The sequence below is a fragment of the Myxine glutinosa genome, chromosome 9, assembly GCF_964187855.1.
Source record: "Myxine glutinosa chromosome 9, kmMyxGlut1.1, whole genome shotgun sequence".
Taxonomy (NCBI): Eukaryota; Metazoa; Chordata; class Myxini; order Myxiniformes; family Myxinidae; genus Myxine; species Myxine glutinosa.
Genome location: NC_136269.1, coordinates 105288529 through 105300462, shown reverse-complemented (window position 1 = coordinate 105300462; position 11934 = coordinate 105288529). Strand labels below are relative to the sequence as shown.

Sequence of the window (11934 nt, the reverse complement as noted above, 5' to 3'; positions counted from 1 at the left end):
ATGGAACATGCTCTTCATCTTTTGAAAATCATACTTTTTTCTCGAACTCACAAGCTTTGTCTTTGTTTCTGCAGTTTTGAATGTGGCCGGAAGTACGAACAAAAAAAAAAGGTAAACAAAGAGCGGCCATTGCTGGAGAACTTTCAACAAAAGGAAGTTGCAGAGATGCAACAAGGAGAGTTGAATCCACTAAATTCCACTAATTATCATTATCTTTGCTTCCATTTGAAAAATTATTATTACCTCCACCACGAAGGTGCATGGAGGTTCTTTTCACCCCTGTCTGTTTGTTTGTTACTTGCGAAAATCGAAGATTTCTCATTATATTGGTTGGTCTTGTGCGTTATTTTGTCTGTCTGTCTGTCTGTCTGTCAGTCAGTCTGTCTGTATTCTGTCTGTATTCTGTCAGTCTGTCTCTCTGTTTGAATGTCTGTCAATCGCCTACAGATCACAATTTTCAACCGACATTCACAAAACTTCACCAAACGGTAGAGTTTGTAATAAGCAAGAAGCCTATTGTTTTTGGGGTCAATAGGTCAACAAAGGCCAAAGGTCACCAAATTTGTCAAATTTCTAAAATTCTCAATTTTAATCCAATTGACTTGAAATTTGAAGAGGATTTGCACATATGGTCACTGAATTCAACTACCAAGTATTTTTGAGGTCACCATCGGCCAAATGGTCAACATTAGCCAAAAGGTCAACACAGGCCAAATTTCTAAAATCCCCAATTTCCATCCGATTGACTTGAAATTTGAATATGATTTTCATATCAGCGAACTGAATTCAACCACCAACTATATTTGAGATCAACATAGATCACAAGGTCAACATAGGCCAAATGTCAACCACTTATTGTTAAAGTTTCTAAAATCCTCAATTTTCATCTGATTGACTTGAAATTTGAACATGATTTTCATATCAGCCGACTGAATTGAACCACCACCTATTTTTGAGGTCAACATAGGCCAAAAGGTCAAAGGTCAAATCGGTCAAAGGTCAACAAACATTTCCAATTTTTAAAATCCTCAATTTTCATCAGATTGACTCGAAATTTGAATAGGATTTTTATATGAGTGAACTGAATTCAATCACCAACTATTTTTGAGATCAAAATAGACCAAAAGGTCAACATAGGCCGAAGGTCGACCAACTTTATCAAATTTCTAAAATCCTCAATTTTAATCCGATTGACTTGAAATCTAAAATAGGATTTGCATATCTGGTCACTGAAACCAATCATCAACTATTTTTGAGGTCAACATCAGCCAAAAGATCAACATAAGCCAAATTTCTGAAATCCTCAATTTTTATCTGATTGACTTGAAATTTTAAGAGGATTTGCATATCTGGTCACAATATTCAACCACCAAGTATTTTGAGGTCAACATAGGCCAAAAGGTCAACATAGGCCAAGTTTCTAAAATCCTCAAATTTTCATCCAGTCAACTTGAAATTTGAATAGGATTTGCATATCTGGTCACTGAATGCAACCCCCAACTATTTTTTGAGGTCAATATAGGCCAAAAGGTCAACATAGGCCAGATTTCTAAAATCCTCAATTTTCATCTGATTGACTTGAAATTTTAAGACGATTTGCATATTTTAACACTGAATTCAACCACCAAGTATTTTTGAGGTCAACATAGGCCAAAAGGTCAATATTGACCAAATTTCTAAAATCCTCACTTTTCATCCGATTAACTTGAAACTTGAAGTGGGTTTGTATATCTGGTCATTAATTCAACCACGAATTATTTTTGAGGTCATTATAGGCCAACAACTTATTTTAGGAATTTCGCAAGTATCGTGCTGTGCACGACATATTTCTTGTTTGTTTGTGAAGAAGACATCTCAAAAAGTTGTGTACGGATTCAAACGAAATTTGGTAGAGAGGTAGCGTATATGACAAGGACGAAATGATTAGATTTTGGTGAAGATCCAGATTCAGATCTGGCTAGTGGAATATTTTGAGTGATTCTTCACCATTGAGAGATTGGGCCAAAACCGACATATAGCAGGGTGTCTCAGAAAGTTATAGACTGATTTGGACGAAACTTGGGGAACCGGTTGGGTGTGTGACATGGACTAATCGATTCGATGTTGGTGAAGATCTGAATATGGATTCGGATATGAGAATTATTTCATTTCCAAGTGATTCTTCACCATTGAGAGATCGGGTGAAAAACGATAAAAACCTGATATTTAAAAACGTTATGGACGAGTTATGACGAAACTTGGTGGACGAGTTGGTTAAGTGACAAGAGCAAGCCAATTCGATTTTGGTGCAGGTCCGAATCCAGATCAGGCCTATCAGTGGGATACAAAACATAAACTGTTCAGCCTGGCGGAGGTTTGCGCTCTACCGAGTGCCGTTCAAGTCTTTTGTGATGTTTCTTCATTATGTTATTTCCATCTCTTCATGACGCAATGTGTTCTATTGCACAGGTCGAGTTGCTTTCACGATTGGACGTGAAGGATGAACAAGTCAATCAGTTCACAGTGAAAAACAAGATCCTTTCAGACGATCTCGAAAAAGTTTCGATCAAGTTGCCAAAAGTACAACTTCAGCTCCAGAAACAACAGCAATGGAATGAGGAAGAACAACAGAAGAACGTTGAGAGCTTCCAACAAGTAAGGAACCGTTATCAAGCATGTGGGACTACAGATGCCAAGATGATGAACATCATGTTCACCTCCACGTGTTCTGATGAGATTGAACACCTCGCATGGGTCGTGCTGCTAATGAGACATTTACAAATGCAAGACCGTTGTTTGGAATTTGTGAAATTCCATGTGAACCTTCCACCTTTAACCAGAGTTGATTCTAGTTTAGACTTGAGAGGGACACCTCCATAATGTATTGATGTTTTTTGATTGATGATGAGAAGGAGTGCGTAATGGTGAGCTGTGTGGTCTTGAATTTTCTTTCAAACCCGTCACTGGGTTTCTTTCTGGTTATGTAGAATAGAAAACAAGAAACTTCGTCGATGACACTGTCATGTTTCTACCTTACAGGTTGATGCACTTTCACAACGATTGGACGTGAAGGATGAACAAGGTAATGAGTTCACAGTGAAAAACAAGATCCTTTCAGACGAACTCGAAAAAGTTTCGATCAAGTTGCCAAAAGTACAACTTCAGCTCCAGAAACAACGGCAATGGAATGAGGAAGAACAACAGAAGAACGTTGAGAGCTTCCAACAAGTAAGGAACCGTTATCAAGCATGTGGGACTGCAGATGTCAATGGGGTGAACATCATGTTCACCTCCACATGATTTAATGAGTTTTAACACCTCGCAGGGGTCGTGCTCCTTGTGAGACATTTACAAATGGAAGACTATTCATTGGAATGTAGAACAGAAAACAGAAACATTCCTGTCAGTGACACTGTCATGTTTCTGCTGCACAGGTCGAGCTGCTATCTCAGCAGTTGAAATCAACTGATAATCAATTGGATGAGATGACTTCACGGATTGAAGCACTTTTGATGGATCGCTCACACCTGGAGAGCAAATATTCTGAATTGGAACAGCAGCTCCAGGAACAGCGAAAGAAGCAGGAGCAACAGGATGTTGAGTACCGCCAACAAGTAAGCAACCGTTATCGAACAATGTGGGACTTGCTCCACACTGTCTGACCTTTGACCACAAAATAACAGATACAAAAGAGCATAAGATAATGTTTCCCTCGATGTGTGATGATTGCTGATGTGTTTTAATCACTTGCAGGTGACGCAGCTCAAGACGGATTTTCAAACTAAAGACAACGACTGGGATGAAGTGGTCTTGAAAAACAACGAAACTGTAAAGGCAGTGGAAGAAATGAACAGGAAGTTCGAGGAATGGGAGCAACGATCTCAGTCCACTTCAAAAAAAAATTCCATCTCTTATGATTCCAAATCACTCCAAGCTCTAAATTCAAATTCATTCCACCCCTCCTCTGTCGTTCTTAAACGGATCGCTGACGTGAAAATCACAACTAACCCAATTTGTTATAAATGTTCAGTCAACATTAGTCGGCTAATATAATATAGACATCATGGATTTTACAAATGTGATACGAACATCATCACATCACTCACATCATTGGACCTTGTCTGCTCCACTGGATTAATTTTGCACCATCTCTCTGGCTCCGACCTCACCCTCTCTGACCACTTAGCCATCACTATGACCATCAACATCCCCACCCCAACACCAAGACATTATCGCACTATCAACTTCCATAAGCTAAACGCTCTTTCACCTACCTCATTCTCATCCACCCTCTCTGAAAAAATGTCCACTTCTCCCTTCATTGACCTCCACACCCCTTCCGACCTCACTGACTACTACAACCACACTCTCTCCTCCTGCCTTGACCAGCTTGCGCCTGTAAAAACCAAAACAGTTTCTTTCACCCATTCTGCTCCCTGGTTTACCCCTGAACTCCGCCTGATGAAAACTCGTGCTCGCCAACTTGAAAGACTCCGCAATAAAACAGGTCTCACAGTTCACTCCCAAGCCTACAAGGACCACCCACAACACTACAAAGATGCCCTCTCCCACGCCCGCTCCACCTACTACTCTCAAATTATCCACTCTGGCTCCGGAAACCCAAAAGCACTCTTCTCGACAATAAACAAACTCCTCCGCCCCCTGGACACCACTACCCAGTCATTCACAATAGACAACTGCATCTCCTTCCTTTCTTTCTTCCAACGCAAAATTGACAACATCTACAACAGCTTGACCACCGCCGCACCCGCTCCCCCTCCAACCACCTGCCCCACCTTATCCTGCCTTCCCCTGTCTCAATTCTCCCCGGTCTCCCCTACTGACCTCTCTGAACTCCTCATAGGAATGAAAACTGCCACCTGCACTCTTGACCCCATCCCCTCCAGCTTTGTCAAGGCCTCCCTCCCTGCTCTCTCTCCACTTATCATTGCAACAATAAACTCCTCCCTGTCTACAGGCATCGTCCCACCATCCCTCAAAATTGCTGCTGTTACCCCCATTCTAAAAAAACCTGGTCTAAACCCTGACACCCTAAATAACTTCAGACCCATCTCCAACCTACCCTTTCTGTCAAAAGTTTTGGAACGCGCTGTAGCCGCTCAACTCAAACATCACCTCTCTGCCAATAACCTGTATGAAACATTCCAATCCGGATTCCGCTCCAACCACAGTACTGAAACTGCTCTCCTCAAAATCACCAACGACCTTCTCCTCTCCTCTGACGCTGGCAACCTCAACATTCTCGTCCTCCTCGACCTCAGTCAGCGCTGTCTTTGACACCATCGATCACACCATCCTCCTCACCCGACTTGAAGCCACCTTTAACGTTACCGGCACTGCCCTCTCTTGGATTAAATCATACCTCTCTGACAGACGCCAGTTCATCTCCATCAATAACTGCAAATCCCCCACTGCTCCCCTCCCCCAAGGTGTCCCCCAAGGTTCAGTTCTTGGCCCCCTCCTCTTCATCCTTTACCTGTCCCCCCTCGGTCACTTAATCCGCCGTCATGGTCTCCAATTCCACTGCTTCGCCGATGACATCCAGCTTTTCATCTCCACCAAGTCCGTCTCTTCACCGATGCATCTCTGAAATAAAATCCTGGCTTCAAATCAACTTCCTCAAACTTAACTGTGATAAATCTGAAATAATCATCATTGGCCCAAAAACGCTCACAAAATCCACCCCTAACTTTGCCCTCAACATCGACGGTATCCCAGTATCCACCTCCCCTCTCATCCGGAATCTTGGTGTCATCTTTGACCAAACCCTCTCCTTCGACAAATACACTAAACAGATCACAAAGACAGCCTTCTTTCACCTGAAAAACATCGCCCGTCTCCGCTCATCCCTCTCCTCCACGGCTGCAGAAACCCTCATCCACGCCTTCATCACCTCCCGTCTGGACTACTGCAATAGCCTCCTCTATGGTTCACCCTCAACAATCACCAATAAACTCCAATACATTCAGAACTCCGCTGCCCGTCTACTCACCCATTCCCGGACCCGTGACCACATCACCCCCGTCCTTTACAAGCTTCACTGGCTCCCCATCTCCCAGAGAATCCAGTACAAAATCCTCCTCTTGACCTACAAAGCCCTCCATAACCTGGCCCCATCCTACCTGGCTGACCTCCTCTCCAGACACACTCCCACCCGCAACCTCCGCTCTGCTGGTACCAACCTCCTGACCCCCCCCATCCGGACCAAATTCAGATCCTGGCGGGACAGGGCCTTCTCCATCGCTGCTCCCACCCTCTGGAACTCACTACCTCACACCATCAGAGACTCCTCCTCACTCACCACATTCAAAACATCACTCAAGACCCACCTGTTCAGTGCTGCATTCAACATTCAACCCACAGCATTTAACCCCTGACTATCACTTCTCCTTCTCCCTCCTTTTGCTTTAAATATTTTCCTATTGATTCTTGTCTTTTTGCAATTGTTGTTTTCATGTTTTGTTATGCATTATGTTTTGCACTCTGTCAAAGCGCCTTTGGGCTTCATGAAAAGCGCTATTCAAAATAAATGAATTATTATTATTATTATTCATATAAATTATTTATTATCCAACTTCTTAATGGAACTTTTCTGCACTTACATACTGGTGCAAATTTCACACCAACATCATCATTTCATTGGACACAGCCGCATAGGTGTTTCCGTTTCCACCTGCCCGATCTTCTGGTAGTTGATGGGCCACGTGTGTGGTTCTCTTCCGGAGCATGGCCAGCAACCCTCACCGGGTCAACCCGAGTGGTCTGACCAGTCCCAGAAAGGCGGGAGTCCCTTGGAGACTGGAGAGGTGCAAACTCAACCCGTCAAAGGGGGGGCCCTTCCATAACCCTGGAATTCCCTCTGTATCACCCCCGTCATGTGTCAGGTGTTCTCAGATCTCCCAACGTCCAGTCCCCTTAGGTGGGTTGGTGTGGGGTCGACCCGGGGCACTGTGCAACTTTGCATTTGCCCCAGCTCTGTGGCATCTGCGCCCCACCAAGGCCATCAGCTGGCCTCAAAAGAGGTATGGCTAGGTCGGTGGACGCAGTGTCTCCTGATCCATGAAGGTTGCGGTCCAGTCCCGAAAGGGGCGGGCCTACAAGCCTGGATTGGGAGGGAACCACTTTGCGGGAAGAGTGCCGAGTGGCCCGAGGCGCCCGTGGGGCATGGCTCAATAAGAGAAAGCGAGACCGGATGCCCTGGTAGTGCTGCGGCATCCCAGGGTACCCCCGCTCCTGTCAAATCCTGCTGAAACCTTGCTACCCCATGTGGTCACGAGTGCACCTCGGTCAGGCAAAGCTCATGGCCACTGCACCATGCATGCCAGGGCCGAGGGTAGACAGGTGGAATCTGGGGGGACGTTGGCCCGACTACATGGTGGCAGGCAAGTATGGGAGGGTCTGGGTTGGCTTTATGTTCCGGTTTTCGGGGACCACATTTTGGGACCATATTTCACACCAACATCATCGCTTGTATCAAGATAATATGGATCTGTATTTGTCACAATAAACACTTATTTATCATCAAAATACTTTGTTTTATTGAAAGGCCCTGGGACACCCGTTTATTCTCCTCGTCCATGCAAGCCTGTGAACTTCAATCTTGCAGCCTCTCACTTGAGAGAGGCACAATCCGGATTCACATGTTTCTTTCTCTGGCCATAATCAGTGGGGAACATGTTCCCCACACCCCATGAAGTGAGATGGTATGTCCTTGATGAAGGCATCTCCTACGAAATCTCATCCGTTCATACATAAAATATTTGCACGACTTTTTTACCATTCTGTTTGTCATGTATTGATGTTGAGTTGATCGAGGACCAGGATCGCAAACTATTTAATACGTTTATTGCAGCCGTCCTGAACCACCAGGCGTGGTTCCACCCATTCATGCCAGCGGAAGTGATATCTCCACTTCCGTGTCAAATAGATAAAGGTCAGCTGCTTCGCATCTGAAGCATACATATTACATCTCCATCTTTCCAAAACAAGCAAAAATGACGATAATAAAACAACAACTTCAGGGCTCAAAAGGAGCTGGGGGTCTAACTGCCAGCTGCCAGGGTGGGTAGTAGTACAATTGGTTGGGCGAGACACATTGTGTGGAACATATCAACCAGTGTTGCCTACATTCCTTGATGCATACTGAGAAGCAGGCGCAATACCGTGAGCATGGTCAGTGTGTGATGGCCTGCTTGGGACAGGTCGGCCATGACCATATTTTAACCTCAGCGCGGAATATTATGACCGGAATCTGACCGCGTCCGCGAGCAGACCAGCGCGCTGATTCGCTCAGAGCGATCACGTGATGTTCGTTGCCGCCATTAACTCAGTTACGGTTCGCACATATTTCAGAGCGAAAAGCAATTGCGTTTTTGCCGGGTACTTCTGCATGATTAGCATTTAGCATGATTTAGCATAGATAGTAGCATGTTTCACATCGATTTTTTTTCAGCGAGCAGAAGTACCCGGCATTGTACGAATAATATATAGATAGTGCCGTGTAGGGCGGAGTGATGCCGCTGTGGGAGGGACCGAGCAAGGTCGCTGTGGGCGGGACCGAGCGAGGTCGCTGTGGGCGGGGCCGGGCGAGGTCACTGTGGGCGGAACCGAGCGAGGTCGCTGTGGGCGGGACCGAGCGAGGCAGCTATGGGCGGGGCCGAGAGAGGTCGCTGTGGGCGGGGCCGAGCGAGGTCTGCGTTAGCCGTTAGTGCGTTGCCGTTGCCGTTGCCTGGTATAAAAAGATGGTGCTTGATGCTCTCTGCGTCAAGATACGGACTTGATGTCCGTATCTTTACAACAGACATTCCAATGATGATGATGATGATAAATGTAATACCACTCAAGGAAGGCCCACAACTCAAGAGAGTGGAAAAAAACAATAAAATGAACAAAAATACGGGGAAGGAGAAGCAACCACTCAGAAGAATGACAGAAAATCATTTCCCTTAAATTTACCGTGTTCACCAACTAGCACGACCAGATAGACACCAAAATAATTTCCCTTACACATATCGTGTCCACCAACCAGCAATACCATACCACTTACCTCTGGATCAAACTGTATTTCAAATATTCAAACGGTTTTTACATGCTGCCGTCTCCTAGCAACCAATGAAATTTTTCAAAAATATTGTAGTACATTTATTTTTTAATAATGTACCATATTTACGGCAGTATATTTATTTACGCCATGAGTAAGGAAAGAAAATTTCCAGCGCGCTGATTCGCTCATTCGCGCTCATTGATGACGATCACGATCACGTGATGACGCGATCACGTGATGTTCCTTGCCGCCATAAACTCACAGCAAGTAGCATAGATTTTAGCATGATTAGCATTTAGCATGATTTAGCATAATTTCGCATAGATAGTAGCATGTTTCACATAGATTTTTTTTCAGCGAGGAATATTATAGACGGATTCTGACCGGTGGCAGAGCAGCGCGCTGATTCGCTCAGAGCGATCACGTGATGTTCCATCTCTGCCGCCAGTTGGCTTCACTTTTCACGGAGTATGAGCGTTCTATATATTTTCAATTCAGTGCGCCCGACTCGCTCACGTACTTGATTTGTGGCATAGACATGGCCATTGGGCCTTCACGGTGTAATTTGTGCGAGGCTTTTGTCCGAGTGAGCTTGAGTCGAGAGGGCGAATGTACGGGTCTCCCTTCCCCCACCCGGCAACGTCGGTACTGGAAGGCGTCACAGGATCGGTGAGTCTCCAAAATCCGCTTCGTGCTGTTGCGAAGATTCAGGACGATGTCGCGATTGTTGTGCTGCTCTCCGACCATGAGAACTGCAACGTCATTGTTGACTGGCCCTCCCCTTCCCCCTCCGTCCTCCCCTCCCCCTCCCTTCCCCCTCCACCCTACCCCCTCCCCTTCTCCTTCGACCTACCACCATATTCAATCGACCACCACCCCCTCCTACAATACTAAATATCACCCAGATCCCTTGGAATCGACCACCACCTCCTCCTGCAATACTAAATATCACCCAGATCCCTTGGAATCGACCACCACCTCCTCCTACAATACTATATATCACTCAGATCCCTTGGAATCGACCACCACCTCCTCCTGCAATACTAACTATCACCCAGATCCCTTGGAATCGACCACCACCCCCTCCTACAATACTATATATCACTCAGATCCCTTGGAATCGACCACCACCTCCTCCTACAATACTATATATCACTCAGATCCCTTGGAATCGACCACCACCTCCTCCTACAATACTAAATATCACTCAGATCCCTTGGAATCGACCACCACATCCTCCTACAATACTATATATCACTCAGATCCCTTGGAATCGACCACCACCTCCTCCTACAATACTAAATATCACCCAGATCCCTTGGAATCGACCACCACCTCCTCCTACAATACTATATATCACTCAGATCCCTTGGAATCGACCACCACCTCCTCCTGCAATACTATATATCACTCAGATCCCTTGGAATCGACCACCACCTCCTCCTGCAATACTATCACCCAGATCCCTTGGAATCGACCACCACCTCCTCCTACAATACTAAATATCACCCAGATCCCTTGGAATCGACCACCACCTCCTCCTGCAATACTAAATATCACTCAGATCCCTCACAATCGACCACCACCCCCTCCTACAATACTAAATATCACCCAGATCCCTTGGAATCGACCACCACCTCCTCCTACAATACTATATATCACTCAGATCCCTTGGAATCGACCACCACCTCCTCCTACAATACTATATATCACTCAGATCCCTCGGAATCGACCACCACCTCCTCCTACAATACTATATATCACTCAGATCCCTTGGAATCGACCACCACCTCCTCCTACAATACTATATATCACTCAGATCCCTCGGAATCGACCACCACCTCCTCCTACAATACTATATATCACTCAGATCCCTTGGAATCGACCACTACCTCCTCCTACAATACTAGATATCACTCAGATCCCTTGGAATCGACCACCACCTCCTCCTACAATACTATATATCACTCAGATCCCTTGGAATCGACCACCACACCCTCCTACAATACTATATATCACTCAGATCCCTTGGAATCGACCACCACCTCCTCCTACAATACTATATATCACTCAGATCCCTTGGAATCGACCACCACCTCCTCCTACAACACTAAACATCACTCAGATCCCTCACAATCGACCACCACCCCCTCCTGCAATCTATATATATAAAACACAGTTTGTGTGTGTGTGTGTGTGTTATGTTACCGATAGACTCCGAAACGGAGAGGCTCACGTGCTTGATATTTGGCATAGACATGGCCATTGAGCCTGGGACGAACATGGCCGAGACCATATTTGACGAGATCCATATTTTTTATTCATATTTACCTCAGCGTATTTCAGCGAAGTACCCGCTAATCTCAGCCAGTGCCAGAACAGCTCGCTGATTCGCTCAGAGTGATCATGTGATGTTCCATCCTGTCACACGTCACACGTTTGCACGTAATTCAGGGCGAAAAGCAATTGCGTTTTTTCACCTTCATGCGATCGTGTTTTGTGTCGATTTTGTGCGATATGAATTAAATTTTAATTCATATTTCGTGTTTACGAATTCGAATACGAAGGATTTCCCCTTTCCCCTTTCGATTTCGAATACGAATCGAATACGAGCTTGAGTCGAGAGGGCGAATGTACGGGCTGGGAAAGTACGGGTCTCCCTTCCCCCGCCCGGCAACGCCGGTACTGGAGGGCGTGGGTCACAGGATCGGTGAGTCTCCAAATCCGCTTCGTGCTCTTGCGAAGATGCAGGACGATGTCGCGATTGTTGTGCTGCTCTCCGACCATGAGAACTGCAACGTCATTGTTGACTGGCCCATCTCCTTCCCCCTCCCCCTTCCCCCCTCACATATCTCACCCTCCCCTCCCCCCTCCCCCTACCCCTCCCCTCT

At 45.7% G+C, this 11934-nt stretch overlaps 1 protein-coding gene across 1 annotated transcript; it reads left to right on the top strand.

Moving 5' to 3' along the window:
- LOC144893699 (uncharacterized) lies at nt 1-4160 on the top strand. Its single transcript, XM_078785061.1, has 5 exons — nt 1-111; nt 2449-2634; nt 3019-3207; nt 3414-3593; nt 3733-4160. The coding sequence occupies exons 1-5, from the start codon at nt 1-3 to the stop codon at nt 4030-4032; spliced, it is 966 nt and encodes a 321-aa protein (XP_078641187.1). The 3' UTR covers nt 4033-4160.
- The last annotated feature ends 7774 nt before the right edge of the window (nt 4161-11934 follow it).

Coding starts and splice junctions, on each gene's coding strand:
- LOC144893699 (XM_078785061.1), top strand. CDS start 1: ATGGAACATGCTCTTCATCTTTTGAAAATCATACTTTTTTCTCGAACT. Junction 112..2,448: donor AGTACGAACAAAAAAAAAAG/GTAAACAAAGAG, acceptor TCTATTGCACAG/GTCGAGTTGCTTTCACGATT. Junction 3,594..3,732: donor ATGTTGAGTACCGCCAACAA/GTAAGCAACCGT, acceptor AATCACTTGCAG/GTGACGCAGCTCAAGACGGA.